Raw genomic sequence first — 24,108 nt, 5'->3', positions numbered from 1 at the left:
TAACCAGGCCTGAATCCAGATTGGGATGGGTCAAGATAATCTGTTTCATCCAAGAGTACTTGCAATTGCTGCGCCACAACCCTCTCAATCACCTTCCCTAAAAAGGGGATATTTGCAACCAGTTGTTAATTGTCACAAACCAATGGGTCCAGGGTGGGCTTTTTCAGGAGTGGTTGGATCACCACCTCTTTCAGAGCAGCTGGAACCACTCCCTCCCGCAACAATGCGTTGACCACACCGTGGATCCACTCAGTCAACCCCCTCGAAAAGCTTTAATAAGCCAAGAAGGGCAAGGGTCGAGAGGACACGTTGCTGAACGCATCGTTGCATGCGCCTTGTCCATGTCATCAGGCCGCATCAACTGAAACTGTTCCCAAGAAGTTGCAGCAGAGGTTGCACTGGACACCTCACTGGGGACTACAGTAGATGTGGATGGGGCATCAAGATTGCTAAGGAGGTGAGAAACTTTACCCTCAAAATGCAAACAATTCACGGTGGGCCTCCAAAGGGTCTAAAACTTCTTGGAGTTCATGTCAACAGACCTCTGATAATATGGGAAAGATCCACTGGATGGCTACTTGAGGATGTGATGGTGGCAGAGAAGTGGGCCATCTTCACTGCCCTCACCGCCACACAGTAGGCATGGTTATCATGTTTTACTCGTGCCTGATCAGCCTCACAGCATGCCTTTCGCCACTTGCACTCTAGCTGTCATCCAGCCTGTTTCATTGCCCTTAGCTCACTGTTGTACCAAGGTGCAAACTGGGCTCCACAATGTCGGAGAGGGCGCTCAGGGGCAACCATGTCAAGAGCCCGAGGTGCCTTGTTTTTCCACGCATGAGAAGGTCTTCAGCAGGGTCACCTGATCTATCTACTGGGAACTCCCCCAGGGTGTTCAGGAATCCAGTGGATTCCATTAGTCTCTGTGGGCGGACCATCTTAATCTGTCCACCACCCCTGCAGGGAAGAATCAGAGCCATAAGTCTAAACTTCACCATGAAGTGGTCTGACCATGACAATGGGGTAACATCCACCCCCGCTATCTCCAGACCATCCCCTCCTCCATCTGGAGCAAAAACCAAGTCAAGGGTGTACCCTGCCCTATGGATTGGGCCGGTGACAACTTGAGACAGACCCACGGCCGTCATGGAGGCCATGAACTCCTGAGCCGGAACACTAGAGGCAGCCTCAGCATAGACATTGAAATCACCCAGGGCTATCATTCTGGGCTCCTGCAATACCGCAGCTGAGACGGCCTCCGCCAGCTCATTCAGAGAAGCTGCTGGGCAACAGGGTGGACGGTACACCAGCAGCAACCCTAGTTTACTGTCTCCTCAGCCTGACACCAGGTGCAGGCCCTCACAGCCAGCTCCAAGTTCAGGTTGCACAATTAACATGGATTTGGCATTCTTGCACAACAAGCCCACTTTTTAAGGAAAGTGACAGGAAAACTCACTCAAAAGTGTGGAATAAAAATTGTCTGATGCAATATCATATAACCTCCTCATAAACAAATCATAATGAACGTTCAATAAACAACCGACAATGTATAACTTCCCTGCATACTTTGTGCAAACAAATCAGGAAGTGTGCTAAATAAATAGCTCATATGGAGGCAAACGCTATAGGAGATGGTATGGGAATGAGCAGTGCTTATGCATGCAAGACTCTATGTGGAGAATTATCATATGAAATCATCATAGGATAAAGTTGGGCTCCCTTGAAATATCTAATTCATAGTTCAGGGTGCTTCTTAACAAGGCATTGCTTCTTGATGTGCAGATGGCTCCATGGCTAGAAATGCCTAGAGCAGGGGCGATTAACTTGTGGCCTTCCAGATGTTGCTGGATTCCAACTCCCATCATCCCTGATCATTGGCCATGTTGGCTGGGGCTGATGGGAGTTGGGAATCCAACAACATTTAGAGGGCATCACGTTGCCTAGTCCATGATCGTGCAGCTCACTAACTTCTCACATGTTCAGGTGTAACTTCTCAGTAACTGCTGTACTCGTGAAGACTTCCTGTGAGATTTAGAACCCTGAAAGATAAGGGGTCTACCCTTGTAAGCTCCCCGTGTGACTTAAAACCTTGGAAGCTCAGGCTTCTAAACCCCAGCAGAAACCTACATGAATAGAAAATGCTCCCTGCTACAGAAGTTACACTGAAGACATAAGGAAGCCAGCACTAGCCATGTGACAATGGGTGTAGGGCTAAGGTGTGGCCCTGCATCCATTCATATTTGTGTCATCCCTTCACATGAGAAATGCCTCAGTGTAGCATCAACATCCTAGGTGATCATAACGAGTCTGATAGGTTGTGCCAGAGCTGCAGTTTAGGAAGCAGCCATGGCAATACGAAACACAGGCTACATCGTTTGAGCCATAAAGAGATTGTGATGTATGTGGTGTGTGCTTCACCAGAGAACAGCCAGTAACTCTGCTTCCCTTCACAACTTTTTTATACAGGTTCTAATGAGAAAATGAATAGCTGCCAAAAGTATCATGGTCAAGTGCAGAAAAATGTAGTTTTGATTTGTCTAGGCTGTCCTTTGTATGTCATACCATAAACATATTTAAACCAGATCTTAAACAACTTCCGCCCAATTTCAAACTTACCATTCTTGGGCAAGGTCATTGAGAGAGTGGTGGCAAATCAGTTGCAGACACACTTGGATGAAACGGATTATCTTGATCCATACCAATCGGGTTTCAGGACTGGACATGGAACTGAAACAGCCTTGGTCGCTCTGGTTGATGATATGAGGAGGGCATTGGATAGGGGAGAATTCACCTTCCTTGTCCTCCTGGATCTCTCAGCGGCTTTTGATACCGTAGACCACGGTATCCTTTTAGATCGCCTGGAGAGTTTGGGATTGGGAGGCACGGTCTTAAAGTGGTTCCACTCCTTTCTCTCTGATACGCGCCAACAGGTAGCATTGGGTGAGGAGGTTTCAGACCCTTGGCCTCTCAATTGTGGTGTGCCACAGGGCTCTATCCTCTCTCCCATGCTATTTAACATCTATGTAAAGCCGTTGGGAGAGATCATCAGGAGATTTGGGCTGCAGTGTCACCAATATGCGGATGACACTCAGCTCTATCTCTCATTTAAATCTTCACCGGAGAGGGCTGTGGAGACCATGTCCAAGTGCCTGGAATCCGTGAGTGGATGGATGAGCAGGAACAGGTTGAAGTTGAACCCTGATAAGGCCGAGGTACTACTTGTGGGAGACAAGGGAGGGTTAGGAGATGTTGACCTGGTGTTTGATGAGGTGAAGTTGCCCCTACAGGACCACGTCCGCAGCCTTGGAGTTGTTCTTGATTCCAGGCTGTCCATGGAGGCTCAGATTTCGGCTGTGAGCCAGGCAGCTTGGTATCAATTACATCTTATACGTAAGCTGCAACCCTACCTCCCTGTTCAACAGCTCCCGCTCGTGGTACATGCCCTGGTCACCTCTCGATTAGACTACTGTAATGCGCTTTACGTGGGGTTACCCTTGAAAATGACCCGGAAATTACAACTTATACAGAATGCAGCGGTGCGCTTACTCACCAACAGCCGCCGCCGGGACCACATCACGCCAGTATTACTTGATCTACACTGGCTGCCGGTTGTCTTCCAGGCCCGATTCAAGGTGTTGGTATTAACCTTTAAAACCCTAAACGGTTTCAGCCCTGCTTACCTGAAAGAGCGCCTCCACCGCCACCAACTATGCCGCCCAACTAGATCAGCCACACAAGGCCTTCTCTCAATCCCGCCAACCAAAACAGTTAGGTTGGTGGGTACTAGGGAGAGAGCCTTTTCTGTGGTGGCCCCCACTCTCTGGAACTCCCTCCCATGTGATCTCCGACATGCCCCTTCCCTAGACGTATTCCACAAGGCCCTGAAGACGTGGCTATTCCAACAGGCCTATGAGGTCCTTGGGACGGGTAAATCTCCATGATTTTGTCATCTGTCGTATGCTGCTAATATAACTGTTTTTATATGTATCGATGACTGTCCAATATTTTATTTATTGTTATTATGTGATTGCATTTGAAATTTTTGTATTTTATCTCATTTTAATGTACGTCGCCTAGAGTGGCTAATTGCCAGATAGGCGACAAACAAATTAAATATTATTATTATTATATTATTATTAAATTATGCAAAGTTGGGGGAAGAACTCTCTAAGGCGCAAGGCAAATAACAATATTTTATTATTTCATCAATCACAACTATTCTGAATTAGGTTATTGTTTGTTGTACAGATGGACAAGGTACAATTCAGGAAGCTTTCTACACTGTTTTTAATGTCTTTCGGTGAGATTAAATGATTTAGGGTACTTTTGTATATGAATACTTGCCCTGTTTGTGCATATAGATGTGCTGCTCCCTTTTACATGTCTGCCACCTTCCATGGTGGAAACAACCAAAGGTGAGCAAAAGTAAAGCCCAAACTGAAGTACAAAGCCATCCCAGCACTCAGTCAGATGTGACTGAGACATGATTGTATCATCAGTGTTGAAATGGACCTTTTTTCAGATTACAAATCTATCCTGGACTCATTGTGGCTCACACAGTTCCTGCTGTGTACACATGGCAGTCAGCCTCAACAAATTGGCCCCATTATATGTTGGCCCCAATTTTCATAGTTCAGGGCACTAAAGTGTGTTGTTGCACCACTACTGCTTTAAAGACCAGCTAGGATCTAGGACATCTATTTAGCCAGCCCTCATTTTGCAGTCCTAAATGGTTATCTTCCAACAAGAAAGGACTTAGATTTCTAATTTCTAGTCAGTACTGAAAGTCCAGCCATCTTTCAACTTTTCATTTTCCCTCAAGACAAGTTCTGTGAAATGCAAAACATGTATTGTTTCCAGCTGAAACTGGCACAATTGTCTTTGCTACCTTCTGTCAGGGTTTAAGCTTTTTTCCTACTGTACAAGCAGCCAGCACACTGCCCACCCTCAAACGAGTCAAGTAATTAGTCCCATAATACACTATTAATATAAGGCTATGAAGATTTGAAAGGAATCAGTATTTATCATCTTTTTCTGTTTCTTTTTATCTTTTCATATCTATTTCTTTCTTTTTATGAACGACCTAGCCCCATATAAAATCCCGTAGGCTCACCTACACAAAAAAATTATTTCACACTGCACAAAATATGTCTAGCTGCACATTAGAATAAACCCTGCCTTCTGTCCTAGCCTCAGACTGACAAGTGCAATACTTCTGAACAAGGGTTTCCAGGTTCAGGGCCTGAGACTGATCCTGTATCTTTAGGAGAAGAGAAAGTCAGCCAAGTGCAGGTGTTCTTGCAACTCTGTAATGGGAAACCTTGTGGAATTCTCCCTTCCCTCTGCACAACTTTTAAAGATACAGAAGACCTCTTGGAGGCTGGACCTGGCAACCAAGAGGTCTTCTGTATCTTTAAAAGTTGTGAACAGAAAGTTCATGAAGATAAGCAGACCTTAGGTTGAAGTCATTTTCTCCACAGAGTTTGGAAGTGTATCTCATTTAAGTTCAATGTGCTCATACTGGTGTACAAAGTCCTATACAGCTTGGGACAAAGATACCTAAAAGATTGTCTCACCCACTTGTGTACCGAAGCAATCACTGTGCTCCGCAGGAGAGGGTCCCCTGCAGATACTACCTCAGCAGGATGTCCATCCTGCACGATGTAGGAATTGGGCCTTTAGCATAGCAGCACTCACAGTTTGGAACTCCCTCCCATTACATATTAGACAGCAGTCATCTCAATCATCTTTTCACTACCCACTGAAGACCTTCCTTTAAGTAATTTTTATCCCAGTCTGTATCAGATTTTTATATAAGAAATTGTTTTGTATTTCTTGTTGCTAAATCACTTCAAGATGTTTTATAGGACGCAATCATAAATCTAATTAAATAAATATTTTAAAGGCAAAATACATCCTGTTTGATCATGCAGCATATATGCAATTACTAAACTTTACATTTCTTTCCATAACAGCTCATTGTACATTTTGAATTCATAAACAGCAAGGAAGAAATTAATTCACAAGTCAATCCCAGAAAATCAGCACATACCCACAAATTAATTTCAACTTAACTAGACCTAGCTGTCTTTCTCAGTGATCAGAATGAAATTATGCTTCATCCATGCCACAATTTATATGCCATTTCACCCCAAAGTTAGTCTAAGAAAGTCAATGGGAATGCTTCAATGCAGATGTATTTGTAAGTGCATCTCAATTCAGCATTTAAAACTCTCAGTGAACTGCTCCATGAAGTGTAAAATAATTCCTTTCTTTTTAAGTGAAAGTGTTATGCAAACAATGATCAAGGTCTTGAAGGTAGAAAAACAGTATTTGGTTTTTCATTACAGTTACTAATGTGCATGTTAAGAATAAAAAGATTAAGATGTACCACCTGCTCCTTTACTAAAATGATGTAAGCAAAACCCCACTTCTAAGAAAACCTATAGAAAGCAGCCATCCATTCGCTTATCCTCTTCATCCCCTTAATTTCCTGTCAATGTGCTTCCATTCTTATAAGCAAACAATAAGGGGTGAAAGGTTCCAGTGCTGCTGTTCTGCAACAGAATTTTTCATCTATCAGAGGTGTCCACTAAAGTAAGAGAAGGAGACGTAATTTTCACCAGTTCCCTTTTTCCCATGCAGCTTCCTGCACCACCTTCCACTCTGTTCTGCAGGATCCCCAAACTCTCTTGAACAAATCTTCAAGGGTTGCAGAGGGAATGAAAGACCAGTGGAAATCCCTTCTACTTCTACATCAGCAGGCACTTCCACTGAATTAAAAGCTGTTGTGCTAATGGCCCTGTTGTGACATCAAGTAGCATGACTACCAAGCCATGGGTCTGGTAACTGGGAGTGGCCCATAGGCTCAAACACTCCTCCTTCTCCTTCCCCTCCCTTCCCTAGTTAGTGTCAACTATGGTTCAGGATTACATCAAAATCACTATACTTATAGATACCCCTAGCAACAATCAGCTTCTAAAACAAAGATTGAAACCTGAATTAGAAGCTTGCTTCAGTCTCTAGTTTGGAAGGTCACTGTGGTTAACAGTCACTATGGTATGATGGTTCAAATGTAACAATGAGCCATAGCTAATGCTAGCAAGAGAAGGGAAAGGAAATTCACTTAAAGAAACAGGAGTGAGGGGAAGGAACCCACAAGTCTGCGGGACATTCTGGATTGTGAAAACAGGCCCAAATATGAGATTTTAATGCCTGTTTTACCATTATCATTTTCTAAATTGTTTTGGGTCAATATCTTGTGAAAAAGTGACTAATAATAATAATAATAATACAAAACCTCACAAATAATATGAATTTGACAATATGAACAAATCATGTGAAGTCTCTCAGGTAAAGACTAACAAAACAGTCTGCTTTTAAAAAAAAATCGTGTTTGGCTGCAATGTGCAGTGAGCTATTCACTCACAATGGCTCACAATGCAGATCAGCTGAAACCATGCAGTTTTCTCCATGTTACCACAAACTACTAACAAGCAAGTTCCTGGAATTCTATGGAGATGAACTCTGTGGCAGAGCCAATCAATGTGGCAAGCAGCTGCATGTGACTGGCTTGCAACATAGAGCAGCTGCCACACCTATGTACCTGTGTGGCAGGCCATTTCACTGCAGGGAGTTTTGAGAACACATTTTGCTTCTGTAGCTATCTTCTACTATGCCTTTGCCTTTATATCAGAACTGAGATGCTGTTGCTCAAACTGTGAAACAATGGAAGACTTAAATATCAGATATCTTTCTTAACACTATTTTTTAAAAAACCAGCTAGGAGAAGGTTGTCTTTACATGGGAACAGCAATTATTTATGAAAAAAATTGTTGGGCTTTAAAAACATAACAAAGACACCCATAAGAACAAAATAAAAGCCCTGTTTTATCCAGTCAAAGGCCCATCTAGTCCAGCATTCTGTTCCCACAGTGGCCAACCAAAAGCCCACAAGCATGCGAACACACTCCTGGTTGTTTTTATCCAGATCCAAGACACTGGTATTGTTTGTTCTGTTTTTCAATCAACAAACTTCTGTATACAAGAGAACTCAACACTGAGTAACCTCTAACCCGGCAGATCTCCCCATTTGCCTCACAAGCCATGCCCGCTTGCTGTATGCCTGGTATCACATATATCAGCTGTGGGGCAGGCAAAGATGCAGCTTGCACCAAAGCTCAGCACTTTACAAAACTGTTAAACATGGCCTGGTGGTGGTGGAAGGGGACCTAAGGACCCAGCCTACTGTACACATCCAGTTCCCCACCCCTGACTTAGGAAGCTGTCATCTCCTTTTCTGTACAATCTGCATTCTGTACAATATTGTCACAATCACCCTCATGCTTCACAGATACCTTACTTCTAAAAGCATGTGATACATCACTGTACTGTTTACAACATACATCTAGGCCAAAAGTTATAATTATTTCTGGTAAAACTTCATATAATGGCAACAAATACCTCAAAAGGACTTTTTTTATTTTTATTTATTTATTATTAGATTTATATCTTGCCTTCCTCCCAGTAAGAGCCCAGGGTGAAAAAATCACAAGTGAAGATCTCCCTCAGAGCACAGCTCTGTTGGTTTCGGTCCCCCTATTAGGGAAGATCTGTATTTGAGACAAAAAACATCATCATCATAACCAGACATATTGCTTCACAAATATATCATAATGGACTTACCTTCCTATCTGGCCAATTATACTTTTCAAATATTGCATCGTAAGTGTCCACAGCACCATCAGTAATCAGCATTATGGCTTGACTGCAAATACTCCCTTGTCCTGTGTGATTGAACTGTGAAACAAGTAAAAAAACATTCCTTGAGTCCTGACATACCTAGTTAGGGAAATGAGTTTTTGCTGTAAGAAGACCATGCCCTACTAAACACTTCTATATAGGCAAAGCTTATTTTTGGTTCTTAGTTTCTGACTTTCACTGAGTATATTATACTTCCAGTGTGCATATTTTTACAAAAAGCCTTCAGTGCTACAAGCTGTTTTCCTGCTTGTTCCCTCAAAAATCAAGTTGCCAATGAAAAATCCCTATAGAATTTGGGACTACAATAGGGCTAGAAATGTGCTCCTTCCTAAATCAAAGAAATTTGCAAAAAATATTCTACAATTTCAGCATGGTTTTCTTATTTAAAAAATTAAGGATATTTTTTTAAAAGGTATTTCGTAAAAGATTTTTTATGATGATTTTAAATAAGTTTGAGTATGTTTTATAGATGTTCTTAGTGTTTTGTCATTTGTTTGCTGCTCTGGACTCCTTCTGGGAGGAATGGTGGGATATAAATGTAATTAATCATCAAGTAAATGGGAGGGACAATCAAAATGAAGGGTAGGGTGGGAATATCACCCCAGTCTTCCTTCATAAAGAAGGCCGTCTTAATAGTAGTTTTTGTAGTGCTCAGATCATCCCATCAATATCTAGCAAGGGATGATATCTATGACTTTGCACCAAACGTATCAATATGGTAATTGGGTAATGGCACAGGTGCCAGTCAGTACCAGGGGGTTGTGTGTGTCTCTTCAATAGCCAAGCAGCAACGTAAAAAAGACTCTTCCCTCTGTCCTATTACGATCCCTGAATTCCACCAGCTACGGTGGGAAACTAAAGTCTTGTTTGCTATAATAGGCAGGAAAAGAGAACAGGCAATGGGATGATAGGAGGAGAGGATAGAAGAAATTGTACCTTTTCTCTTTTACTTCTGCATTCTCTTTTACTTCTGGGAGTCATACTTCTCTGTGTTATAACTTAGCAACTGTAGGTACTGGGCAAATTTGAAGTTTACTGGCACCTTGCCAAGATAAAACCAGTCAAATCAGGGTCCTTGCCTACTAAAAGTAGAAAACCCTATTTGAAAAGGGACATTTCTCATGCATGAAGGTGCCTATTGTTCTTTTTAACTAAATCAAGGACAGTGTAAAAAAAGAAATGATGTATTAAAATACCTAGGAGGTGGGCCGTCTTCTGTTTATTTTAAAACATTACTTTATTCTGTCTGAATCTATCACATTCTGCAGAATAATCTACTGTATTCTCTTTTTAAGGCAGGTGATTAAATGTAAATGCTTTGATGAGTAATATCTCCTCATATTTGTCTAGAACTTTTTTATTTTTATTGAATAGCAGGAGTGATGAAAGTCTTTTCCATAATAACAACAATGACAAGAGCCTTATAATGAACAAGAATTAACTCAGTGATTCATCAGTTAGCAGTGAAAATTTCGATGCATCCTGACATTTGGAACTCTTCGTTGTGATTAACAGTCTCTTTGAAATGTCACAGAATTTTATTTAATTGGTGAACACTTTTTTAAAAAGATAATCACGGCAAAGATCACATTTATCACCAAAAGAGATAATTGCAGTTGTCGCATGATAGAGTAGACACTGACTGCTGAAGCAAAGGTTGGGAAGAGTTTGAACATAACTAGGAATACATCTTTCAGAATCATTCTTACCAACAACTGCTAGCTCTTCAACAAGCTAAGTAATGCTGAAAAACAATTCATTAAAAGTGTAAATTAACCAAGTTTAATTACTATAGACTGTGAACCAGTCTAGAAAGTGAGACTCAATAGACTAACATAAGAATAATACATTTATGTATGAGAGAGTATGTGCTAGCCTGTAATTCTCAAGAATACATGTCATATACCATTAAAGAGAAAATTATCTAAGTTATCGTTGTAAAAAGATAGCACAGTATCATTTAATACTAATCTGTATCTGTAAGATGAAAAAAATATTTAATTCTTTTTCAGCAGGTCACAATTGAAACAAAATACAAAACTTAGCAAAAAATACTAACTTACATCACTGAGCATGTTGAACGCTTCAATTAAAGCTATATCCAGCATTCCGATTCCTTTTACAAAAAGTTTTTCAAGGTGTTCCCTGAAGTGCTGGGGGGAGGGGGGCGGGAGAGGAAAATAAAGGGCATGTCAATCAACATATTTCTGAAGAGTTTTGGATTAAACCTAACTTTGAAATCTTAATGGCCAAATCAAGGAACGTGGCTTCTAGCATAGCATCAGTTGACTTTTACAAATTCTAAGAAAGACAGCTCAAATCACTTTTTTAAAAAAGCAGGTCTTTGGCCCTCTAGAAGAAAGCTGTGGAAGAAAGTTTTAAAATTTCAAAGTAATGTGGGCTTGTCATAGATATGTATTGACCTCCCTCCCCTCCCCGTTTATAAAGAAAAAAACTGGAGACTATAAAGCAACTATAAAAACCAAGTGAACAAGGTCTGAAAAATAATCAGGGAAGGCATTCATAATGAAGTGCCAAGTATGCAGTCCAGGTTTTCTGGAGAGAAAACAAAGGGTTCTTACAAGATTATAAAATTCAGTGAGATTTACATTGACTGTTAATCAAGATAGTATTTAAATCTGTTTAAAGAATGCACAGTGCCTTTTTTGGTTTCCACATAAATAAGGAAGCCACAATTCAGAGTTCCCATTTTCCTTTTCCCTTGCTGGATGGGAAAGTTGGATGTTAACATCTGCTTAAATATTAAATCTCCATAGCATATCCCTCCACAGGTTTGAATTAGGAGTATCTGAGTCTGAATACAAGCCACCTTGCCTGGTAATTGTAGACTGCAAAAACATAAAGCTGCCAGGTGGCAATAAGTTGAGTAATACCATTTTATGATCTTGCTTGATTGGACAATTTAAGATGAAACTGGATGTCTGCAAAATCTTTGCTCACTAAACTGATATTATTGACCACCCTACACCATATATTAAAAAAATGTCAAGTAACCATAGTCTTATTAATGTAGACTACAATGGGGGTGTATCAGATGTAGCCTGGATTAGTGTCATATTGTTTTATACTGTGTTTCCTTCACCATAAAAAACCCTCGATTTCTTCTGTACTCCCTTGAGTATCTCTAATTAGTGCTGGGCTAATTTTGCCTCCCAATTTTGCAAAGGGAGATCATTTTGGTGATTCTGAATTTGGGCAGTGAAACTCACTGGCAACCTCCACTGCACACTTGCGTGCATGCGCACACAAACTCACACAAAAAATTAGCCCTTTAGATTTAATAAGAAAAAGAGTGACACACTGTTAAATATGGTTGCACAAAAGGAAATTATATGCATTTGTCTACGTTCTTTTTCTAAATTTTCTCTATGAAGCGTTTCTCCTGCTCTACTAATGTATTCACGCAGTTTAGTGGATGATAAAATATTATGAAACTTTCATAAGTTAAGAGAAAAAATAAATAAATCCCAGCTTAGGGCAATTTTGAAGCATATGTTGCTACTGCAAAACTAGGCAGGTTTTCAAATGCAGTTAGCGTCGCTTAATGTTCATGGTGACCCAGTAAAAATATGGTTCATGCAGCTCAATATTTCACAACACCTAACGGCAAAGTCTTGTTGATCTAAATAAACAGTTAAGGTATAATGAATCCTGCAGCCAAGACGGAGGAATGTGTTTCACAACATTTTCCTGTTAAAATTTAAACCAACACTGAAAAATATGTGCATTCCAGCATTTTTCATTTTAAATGCTAGGGGTATTTTCTCTTTTCGGCTTAGGAAAGCTAACTGTGAATATTAAATCTAGGGACTAGAAGGCAGGCAGGGTCGTGGGAGAGAAGACCTTCAGATTTAGAAAGTCTACTTGAGAGTAGCTTTCTAGAGCACATGTTACAGCACAAATCTCTTTATAAGTACTTATAAGACTGAGAAAAGCCAACAGAATCCACATTCTCTTACTGCATCCCTTCCCTTTATGGAAGTAAAGTGCACTATCCTGTCTTAACAACAACATCATCATGGGCACAGACATTAAAAGTAAGTCAAGGCTAACTCAAGGCTAGCCAACATGATGCCCTCCAGATGTTGTTGGGCTCCAACTCCCATCAGCCCCAGCCAACACAGTTAATGGTCAGGGATTATGGGACTTAAAGAATAGCACAATCTGGAGGGCACCCCTGGGCTACATAAATCTGCTTAACCAGGTTTTGGATAGATTCGCACTCCAGTTATATGTACACCGACCCTTAGAGATGCTTTTTATATTGTTTCTCAAAATTCTCAGGCCCACAAAGTGGTATCCCAATCCTAGAACCCTCAGATAAGAGCTCAAAGGATTGGCAAAAGCATCCCAACATGGACTCTTGGCCCACACCTAAGTCCTGTGCATCACAGTATCTATCCATCTGCAGCAGCGCTAGAATTCTGGGAAGACTGGAAAGTGAGCAGGAACTCTGGTGGTTTGGGTCATGAGATGTAGCATAATTTCTAGTTATATGGTGATCCCCATGCTCTTTATGTGTGGAGGAAGGGAATGTGATGCAACATTTTCAGAACTGGAAAAATAAAGCAGGCATAACCTTTTCAGTATTTCAAAAGGGGAACAATAAACTTCCCTAATAAAAGCTGGGAACAGTCTGACTCTCACCCACCTTCACCTTACACTTAAGAAACTGACATTGTTAATTAGACTGTACCAAAACACACCTTTGGGACAAATTGAGAATGTTAGCCATTAGTATTAATGTGAAAGTAAGTGGGAAAACTTTATAGCTTCGTTAACAAGAAAGTTCTCCTAGTAGTACTTCTTGAAAATGTACATCATACCAAATTTCATGAAGGTTTGCATTTTAATTTTTAAACTTACAAGAAGCCTTTATGTGTATACTACAACATAAACTTTACTGGACAGTTATATGTGTTAGAATAATCAACTGATTAATTTTAGATAAAAATATTGTTGAAAAACTTAAACTTTACAATTCTTACAATTCAAAACACTGGACAATCAAAGAAAAACACAACAGATGCTGACAAATAATTATTCACCAATGTAAACAGAATTTCACGGTGTGTATCCATAAAATAAGAGCAAATTTTATGTTATTTATTTATTCCCCATCTACAAACCAAAGTTCTGAGACAAGTTAACAATATATCTGAACTACAACAAAACAGGCAAGAGTTACTAGGAAGGGGCAAAAATAGCTTTTTAACTGGAGTCATACTAGAGGTGGCATCTGTAGTTTTATGTCTGATGGATATTTGGAAGCAAATAAATTTAATCAAACTATTTTGCATGGGGCTCCTCCCAGATAGTTCATTTTGCTTTAAAGCAGAACTTTGGAGAAAAGACAAGAGGATAGTAGTGACAGATGAGCTTCCGTGGGATCAAGCTGGAACAGGTTCACCTATAACAAACTAATCAGATAAACTTGGCCCTGAGCTTCAGGACTTATTATCTGAGCTTCAGGACTTATTATTAAACTCTCAATGAGGTCATCAGGAATATAAGTCCTGGAAGCTTCTCCCTGCAAGATCTCCCCTTCCCTTTACACTTGAATCCTGCAGCAACATCCCAGGTTCCAGGATCCCCGAGAATTGTAGTTACTTAGGAATTCTGGATTCTTTGTAAGGACTCAGGGAACCTGGGAAACTATCATTCCCAAGATCCTAGGGCCAATTCTGCTGAGGTTCCTCAGGGAAATGGACATGATTCCTAGGTACTAGAGTTTCCCAGGGTTTCAGGATCCTAACTCATAATTCTCAGGGATCTGCCACACAAGATTGCTGCCTGATAAAGGCCCTCAGCAGCAGTCATCATTGTCACTGAAAGGTAAGTTTCAGCAGGAAAGGGAAGTGTATTAAGCACCAGGAGGGAGAGATGATGCTGGGTCTAGGACACAGGGATGTAGTCATCCAGGGTCGGGGAAGGTCTTAGACCTCTTACGTCTTGGGGATCAGGGTCCCAGCCAGGTCCCTATGTCTCAAGCATCCTACTAGTCAATCAGCATGAAAGGAGAGTTTGTTGGCCACTGAGAAGACTCAATATCTTCTCAGTAGCTCCCATTTCATGCTGATTGGCTCCCAGGGACGTCTGATATTGTAGGAGATGGCTTGCATAGGAAGGACTGAGGGGTGTGGCTGTGAGGGGGCATGGTGTGATTAACATGAAAGGACCCAGCACTTCTGAATTTGCCACTACACTACTGCTGGGACCAAAGTCATCTGATTCCTAATATCCCTGCCCAATCATTGAGGTCTTTGGGTAAGTTAATGTTAGTGATCCCCCCAGGCTCAGAAGCACAGCTTGTATCCACCAGGAACCATGTGTTTGGTACCATGGGTCCAATTTGGTGGAACTCCCTTCTAGCTGAGATCAGACAGCCCCCTCCCTGTTGAACTTCCAGTACATTCCAGAAGACGTTTTAAAAATTTCAGTAGATCTTTTAAGTCACTTCTGAATTTATAGTTTTTAACTGATGCTTATCTTTTTTTAAAAAAATTGTTGAGTTCACTGCACACCACTTAGATTATTGAAATGAAGCAGTGTGCAAAACGTCAAAATAAATTAATAATGCTCCCTCCCTGATGGGTTTTCGCCAAGCCTTAAAAACCTGGCTATTCAGGCGGGCCTATGGGATTGGGGAGGATTAATTTTATAAGGTTTTAAATAGAAATTGGTTTTAAATTGATTATGATTGTGTTTGTTTGTATTTTATTTTGTATTATGTACTGTTCTCTATTATTGTAAGTCGCCTAGAGTCTCCACTAACCTGGACAGATAGGCGACCAACAAATAAAATTTATTATTATTATTATAAAAAGCTGAGACTCAACTTTTGAGAGACGTGGGCTTGGTCCATAAAAATCAGCCGTCAGTTTCTGAACTGATGAAGTTCTTTTTTCACGTACCCCAATTTTACACTTCAGTTGCAAACCTGTTCATAATGGGAGGCCAGTTCTGAATTTGGCTCCAATTATCTCTAAGACTTCCAGTTGTATATATGATCACTCAAAAATAAGAGCATTACTCTATTCTTGAGTTGTGCCCTAAGAATGGGATAAGATTGCTACTAAACCCTCTTGTGCCAGCAGAACAAAACATGTCACCAATAGAGTGAGAATTTATCCTCGTGTTGTGTTACTACCATGCCGGTGGGAAGCGCCATCAGAGCATAGAACAAAAATGGGCAGAGTTGGGGACTTGAAACATCCTAGCAATAAGAGCTATTCAGCAGTGGAAGACTACTGCCTCAGGAGATGGCAGGCTATCCTTTACTGGAGGATGTTGAAACAGAAGCTGGCTGGCCATCTGTCAGGAATGCTGTATATGGATGTGGATAGCAGGGGGCTGCTGCCCAAACTGGTATCCCTGCTGCTTACCAGGGACAGTGACAAGGTTTGGGCTCTGCAGGCACACTGGTGGGAGTGTCAGGTTGACACAGTTGTTGCACCTGTACAGCCCTGACAGGCGCACCTGCCCCGCTCAAGCACAGTCTCGGTAAGCAGAAGCAACACTGATATCTGGAGGATAGTGATAAAGTTTAAGTGTCCATCTCTGGCCCAGTTCACATGTCAGTTAATGGTTTGCCACAGATGCACCTTTCTGGGCTGTTTGTCTTGTCCCTGCTTTGCGCATGGCTTAGCCAGGCATGTCCAAACCATGGGTTGCGGTTTGTTTTGCTCCAACAGCCACAAATCTTGGTCATACTTCTACTTCATCCCTGTTGGGAGTAACTGGGAACCATTCAAAACCTGCACATTAAGGAAAACTGTGTGATGTTTCCTGAATCACTTTCCACTGGCCTCTTTAAAGTGACACCAGAATAATTGCCCTAGCATACAAAGATAGGTGTGCATATGCCCGCAAAGGAATATGCAGATGTGGCTAGTCTCAAAGCCAGTCAGTCAGCATCTCTTGTATTCAGTTTGGAACTCTATATCTTAAAGGCTTACCAAAGTCAATCTGACTTTGATACAGTGTACAAATAGCTAGAACCAATGGTTACTCAATACTCAAGCTAGTCCAGTTAAAATTATCATTTTGTATGGCTTTCCAATACATATATTTTTTAAATGACTACTAGCCATAGGACACTACCTGCTGGAGACTGGTTTATATCATGTAGTAAATCAAGTGTCTTAAGGTAGTTAAGGACTCAGTCCTGGGCCCAGTGCTCTTCAACATTTTTATTAACGACTTGGATGAGGAAGTACAGAGCATGCTTATCAAATTTGCAGATGATACAAAATTGGGGGGCACAGCTAATTCCCTGGAAGACAGAAACAAAATTCAAAAGGACCTTGATTGGCTGAAGCATTGGGCTGAAAACAACAGAATGAAATCCAACAGGGATAATAGCAAAGTTCTACACTCAGGAAAAAGAAACCAAATGCACAGTTATACTTGGCTTAGCAATATGACATTTGAGAAGGATCTTGGAATTGTCATTGATCACAAGCTGAATATGAGCCAACAGTGCAATGTGGCTGCAAAAATGGCAAATCCTATATTAGGCTGCATTAAGAGAAGTATCGTTTTCAAATCGCGTGAAGTATTAGTTCCCCTCTATTCAGCACTGGTTAGGCCTTATCTTGAGTACTGCATCCAGTTCTGGTCTCTGCACTTCAAGAAGGATGCAGACAAACTGGAACAGGTTCAGAGGAGGGCAACAAGGATGACCAGGGGACTGGACACAAAGCCCTATGAGGAGAGACTGAAAGAACTGGGCATGTTTAGCCTGGAAAAGAGAAGACTGAGGGGAGATATGATAGCACTCTGCAATTACATGAAAGGTTGTCACACAGAGGAGGGCCGGGATCTCTTCTCGATCGTCCCAGAGTGCAGGACACGGAATAATGGGCTCAAGTTGTAGGAAGCCAGATTTCAACTGAACATGAGGAAAAACTTCCTAACTGTTAGAGCCATACAGCAATGGAATCAATTACCTAGAGAGGTAGTGGGCTCCGACACTGGAGGCATTCAAGAGGCAGCTGGACAGCCATCTGTTGGGAATGCTTTGATTTGGATTCCTGCATTGAGTAGGGGGTTGGACTTGATGGCCTTATAGACCCCTTCCAACTCTACTATTCTAAGATACTGTTTCATTGGATTGTATCCAACATTAGTCATATTCAGAGTAGATCAATTGAAATTCATAGGTCCTAACTTAGGCCCATTAATTTCAATGGATCTAATCTGAGTACAAGTTAGCTGGATACAACCTATAATCTTCAAGGTAATTACCATTTCAGCCAGGCTGGAAGTTGGACTGTGTTGTGTGTTTTCATTTTTGCTGTGCTAGGTCCAGGCTGGGACATTTGTTGGGTCCAAGGATTGCCTTGAAACATCCAATTATGGGCCTTACTGCCAGGAGAACTGCTGATGATAGCTTCCTGCCCAGTTGGGCAAAGCTGGGCCTCCACCAGACTGAGACCCAGACAGCAGACAGTTTGGGCATTGGTCAAGGGTCCCTGGTGCTGAGAGGGGGCCCTGCCAATGGAAATGGGCCGGTGTAGCTCCTATTCTGTGATTCACACTGTTGAGAAAATCCAGATTGTGTGCATAACGGAACTACAGTACACCTTCTTTGAAGGTCTCAAGGAACAGATTGCAATGTACTAAGATAAGAACAAAGAAATTAGCTGGGAATTCTGATGTATCTTGTATATGCAGATGTAATTGGCAGATACCCAAAAGGTGATGACATATCTTTAAGTTTCGTTTTACGAAACTGCTTGCTTTTAACTTTTTATTGTCATACAGCATCATTGAGATAAGGTATAAAACAAGGCCTGTTCAGGAATATGGCAGGCAGCTCACTTTACACATAAGTGGTGAGTGTGTCTCTATTCTGCAGAATAAAACTTGGGTAACCCTCATCTGACTAACGTCTCGTTCTTGGTGGTAAATCAGAGTAAGCCTACCAGGGAAACGAACAGCATTTTTGCAACAAAACTAGCATCTTGTATGGCGCTAGGTGTGCATGCACAGTGCACTAATGCGCTGACATGGCCAGGCCTATTTAAGCCCTTGGCAGCGGCAGACTGCTGCTGGTCCTGGCCTCCACCATGGTGAAGGCCCCCAACCATTGCTGCTCCTCTCCGTTGATGGAGGCTGGCTGGGTAGTAATAGCATGTCATCCTGACACAGAGTTTTCTTTTAATGACAGATATCATCAACAACTTCCCCCCCCCAAAATAAAGCATATTAAAGAAGCTTTACACATTTCTTAGAATGACGCTTATATTTGTAATATTTAAAAAAAGGCCCAAAACTGGGTAGTTTCCAGGGAATAAACCCCATTGCACTCATTAGGAATTACTTCTGAATAGACGTGCAAGATTGCTCTGTAAAACAATGAAAAGAATGAAAAGAAGAATTGGAGTCAATACCTTTGCCTATTTTGTACTACACTAGTATGTTTTCCCTACTGAAACAAATAGCAGCTGGCAAGAGAGGGGAGAGTGGCAAAATGATGTAATAAGGAAAGTGTTAAACCTCTCATCCCCAGCGCCAAAGTCCTGATGCAGTTCTCCCCACAGTGGTTTTTAGAAATGAAAGGGACAACACAACCCATCCCATTGCAATCTCCTAAACCTGCATCTTCAATATCCATTGCCTACTCTTCACCTTTCTTTCAGCCCATCTGCATTATGGTTTCCCTCGGCCCTGTTTCCTTCTTTTTCTTTTTTCATAAAAACATACCACATTTCTATACCACCTTTTGGTCCTAAGGGCCCCAAAGGCCATTTACAAAAACACTTAAAAACATTAAATGTTAAAAGCTACAGAAAAAAAATCAGTTTAAAAAGAAAAAAGAAAAAGAAAAAAGGAGCCAGCCTAGTCTCTCTTGACACTTGGCTCGCTCACGTTCCCACCAATCACACTTCTTTTGGTGGTGGAGCGCAGAGCAGGCCCTCTGAAGATGACTGCAACCCATGTTCATGTGGGAGAAGGCAATCTATACGGCTTAGGTCCAGGCTATTTGTCAGACCGTATCTCCCTATATGAACCTGCCCGGGCCCTGAGATCTTCAGGAGAGACCCTTCTCACGATCCCAACACCTTCACAAGTGCAACTGGTGGGGACACGAGATAGGACCTTTTCGGTGGCTGCCCCTAGGCTCTAGAACTCCCTCCCTAGGGAGGCAGGAATGGCCTCCTCTGTGCAGTCTTTCCGCCGACAGCTAAAGACTTTTTTCTTCTGGCAGGCCTTTGGAACTAAAGGTTTTAAGGGTAGTGACTGAAGAGGATGCTGTATGTTATTGTTTTACTTGTATGCTCCTAAACTGGGTTGCAGTATTTTAAGAGTAATTGGTTTTAACATCTTAATAGTTTAATCCTGTTTAAATGCTGATTTTATATGTTTATATGTTTTATATTTTTATAGGTTCTTAATGATATGTACTTATTTTTATCTGGAAGCCGCCTTGAGTTCCAGTTTGGAAAAAGGGCGGGGTATAAATAATAATAATAATAATAATAATAATAATAATAATAACAATAATAATATCCTGGTCTCAAACCATTTAGGACTTTATACATAACCAGCTCCTTAAATTGGACCTGGGTATGAATTGGAAGCCACTGTTTCAATCTCTTCCCAGTCCTCAGCTTACTCCTAGATGTCTTTAGTCCATATTGACAACTGTCCCTTCCTTCAAAGATACTAAACTACAACCTGGTTGAAGAACTCTCAGAACCACTGTCTATTATCTTTGTGAAGTCATGGAGGATGGGTGTAGTGCCGGATGACTGGAGGAGGGCTAACATTGTCCCCATCTTCCAAAAGGGCAAAACACAGGAACCGGGGAACTACAGACCAGTCAGCCTGATATCAATTCCTGGGAAAATTCTGGAGCAGATTATAAAGAGGTCAATCTGTATGCACCTTGAAAACAATGCAGTGCTTACTAGAAGCCAACATGGATTTATCAAGAACAAATTTTGCCAGACTAATCTTATCTCATTTTGATCAGGTAATCTCACTCATAGACTGTGGGAATGCTATGGACATAATATATCTTGACTGCAGCAAAGCTTTCGACAAAGTGCCTCATGATATTCTGATTAATGAGATAGCTAAATGTGGGCTAGATGGAACAACTTCAGGTGGATCCAAAGTTGGCTACAGAATTGTACTCAAAGAGCACTTCTCAACGTTGGGGGTAGTAACAAGCGGGGTACCGCAGGGCTCAGTCCTACGCCTAGCGCACTTCAACATTTTTATTAATGACTTGGATGAGGAGATACAGGGAATACTTATCAAATTTGCAGATGATACGCAATTGGAGAGATAGGTAATACCCTGGAGGACAGAAACAAAATTCAGAGTGATCTTGATAGGCTGGAGCACTGGACTGAAAACAACAGAATGCAATTTAACAGGAATAAGTACAAAGTTCTACACCTAGGAAAAAGAAGCCAAGTGCACAGTTATGAGGGATACTTGGCTCAGCAAAAACAAGAAGTATCTTGGAATTGTTGTTGATCACAAGCTGAATTTGAGCCAACAGTGTGATGTGGCAGCAAAAAAGGCAAATGCTATTTTAGGCTGCATTAGCAGAAGTTTGGTTTCCAAATCATGTGAAGTACTTTCCTCTATTTGTCACTGGATAGGCCTCATCTTGAGTAATGTGTCCAGTTCTAGGACACCACACTTTAAGAAGGATGCAGACAAATAGCAACAGGTTCAGAGGAGGGCAACGAGGATGAATAGGGGATTGGAAAGAAAGCCCTAAAAGGAGAGACTAAAAGAACTGGGCATGTTTAGCCTTGAGAATAGATAACGGAGGGGAGATATAATAGCCTTCTTCAAGTACTTGAAAGGTTGTCACACAGAGGAGGGTCAGGATCTCTGCTCTGTCATTTAGAGTGCAAGTCACAGAATAATGGGCTCAAGTTACAGGAAGCCCGATTTCAACTGAACATCAGGAAAAACTTCCTAACTGTTAGAGCAGTATGACAATTGAACCAATTACCTAGGGAGATGGTAGGCTCTCCAACACTGGAGGCATTCAACAGGCAGCTGGAAAGCCACCTGTCGGGTATGCTTTGGATTCCTGCATTGAGCAGGGGGTTAGACTCGATGGCCTTATAGACCCCTTCCAATTCTACTGTTCTATGATTCTGAACATTCTGTGACACCATGTCAGTTTAGCCAATAAGCATTAAGAGGTTTCACTGCCACAGGTACAATACAAGACAGGGGCTAAATTCTAATTTCATTTAGTATATATCCATCTCTCAGATGCTGTCAACTTAATTTCATCTGGAAGTATTTAGAAGAAAATGCATGTGTGTTTGTGTGTGTTTAATGTATAAAGTAAGAATGCAAATTGTGATACAGTTGCCTTAAATGTGCAGTTGCATTAAATCAGATAGTCATATAATTCCTAAGAGGTAGGAAATTGTAATATGGAGTTTCTCAGACATGAAAACCTCTTGGCCTAACTAAACTCATATTAAACTAGGCAACTGCACATGTTTGTAATTTTCAAGAAAAGTACAGACAATGATAAAATACTGTCTGCACTATTTCCCACTTTGAAAAGGAAAAAAGGAATGTTTTACAAATTGATACACTGAAAAGCAAGACCAGCTTAATAACAAAACTATAATATAAACCAGACTGGCACTATATAAGTATAATACTTAGGAGCAGAAATGTATTTTTGACTGTTTAGTTAGAGAAGTAACTGTGTAACATATAATAACATTGTTAGATGCAAATCCAAATTCTCATAAATTTCTCCATATATTGAGTTTTAATTTTGAATGAATGTGGCAAGGTCAACCCACATGACCACTTTAGAGGTAGAAGATTAACCACAGGGTTGTTTTTCTTCTAAATGTTTATATTACAAATGAAATGGCCTTATGGATATACCCCCACATTGCAAGACCACAAGCTACCTAAGATCATTTCAGGCAGGATCCAAGGGATGGTTGTGTACAGCTTCAGTGCAGTGCCTCTGAGCCCCGGCTCTTCTCCCCTCAAAATCAGTCCAGAAACTGGAGGAGTTTTGGGAGAGGTATTCAGTGCAGCACCGAGAGCTGGAATGTAGGGGAGGAGCAGGAGAGAGAAGATAAAAGTAACATGTGAGAGGATAACACCTGCACACATCTTGGATGTGGATCCCAGCTTTGTTTTCTAACTGTTTGCAGGGCAGGGCAACATGCTATCTTATGAAAGAGCTGCACTTTGACAAGACCACAGGAACATTTATGGGAATAATCATTTGTGATGACTTTTCTCCCTTCAGATGGAAATTTGACTCAGCTGTCGGTGTAAAGAGCTATTCATATAGTTCCCCAAAGTGTAGCTTCTGGTTTGAGTGAGCCCTCTCCTCACACTGTATATAGAATGTCACAAGACAGCATATGCCTATAATGTGTTAGAAAAGCATAATCTGCTGGGTCTCCTCCCCGCTCATTTTTGTTTGCCAGTTTGCAGTGGAATGCACATATCGACACAAAGGTGCCTAAGTGTAGGCCTCACTATACAGAGGATGTTCTATATGCAATAAGGAATCAGAGATAACAAGGCCTTCTCCAGCAGCATATTGGGGGATTCTATGAACCAGCCCAACCACGCTTAAGGGAACCACTTTGAATGGGACTGAGAAGCCAGCATAATAATAATGCAAAAAGAATTCACCCTATATCAAATTGTGGTACTTTATCTCAATTGGAAATTCAGCTGACACCATATAAGCTGCATGCATTTCACCAAGAAAAATCATGCACTCTTCAAAACCTGTGTTTTAAGATTATAACAGAAACAGAATATCTTAATAAAACATTTTAGAACTAGGTGGCCTGCTTTCCCCCCTAAATTTATTCTAGTGCATGCTTTTCATGTAAACATATCAAATACTTTAACATCACCCTGTCATATTTGACACTAAACTTGCCACTTAATTCATTAAAACACTTCATTTGATTCAGATGTTTCTCAAAGGCTCTCTCTGTCTATAAACTGACAAATGAACAGTCTCAACTAAACTGGATACAATTTACCTTCTTTTTCAAAAACCAAATACTTACCGGAAGAACTTCTTACTATAAAATGGCTGTAATTATGATGGGTGGGATGTATATAGAGTGGGGACTTACTTGAGGCATGGGTCCCAAGCAGGGTTGCAAGGAGTGCACAGAGAAAGGTGCTATTAACTACAGATGAGAAAGGTGTCAATAGTGTGCACATCTAGTTCCCATCTGTGGTTAATACCAGCAGAAGAAGGAAGAAAATTAAGTCTGAAAAATGTTGCAAGAGAAAGAGTTAAGCCCACATCTCCCAATGCCATGGTCCCAAGCC

The 24,108-nt window shown here is 41.1% G+C and overlaps 1 protein-coding gene across 8 annotated transcripts in view; it reads right to left on the bottom strand.

Annotated features, from left to right (window-relative positions):
* CACNA2D3 (calcium voltage-gated channel auxiliary subunit alpha2delta 3) overlaps nucleotides 1-24,108 on the bottom strand; it is a 1,117,495-nt gene that overhangs the window by 610,341 nt on the left and 483,046 nt on the right. For all 8 annotated transcript variants that reach the window (XM_061618250.1, XM_061618247.1, XM_061618248.1 and 5 more), the window contains exons 10-11: nucleotides 10,827-10,916; nucleotides 8,686-8,799 (exon numbers count right to left, since the gene is read on the bottom strand). In XM_061618250.1, the coding sequence (XP_061474234.1) occupies nucleotides 8,686-8,799; nucleotides 10,827-10,916 (204 nt within the window). The remainder of the gene's footprint in view (nucleotides 1-8,685; nucleotides 8,800-10,826; nucleotides 10,917-24,108) is intronic.

This window comes from Rhineura floridana, chromosome 3 (genome assembly GCF_030035675.1).
Source record: "Rhineura floridana isolate rRhiFlo1 chromosome 3, rRhiFlo1.hap2, whole genome shotgun sequence".
NCBI lineage: Eukaryota > Metazoa > Chordata > Lepidosauria > Squamata > Rhineuridae > Rhineura > Rhineura floridana.
The sequence above is the reverse complement of the archived record's forward strand: the minus strand, read 5'-3'. Positions and strand labels throughout refer to the sequence as shown.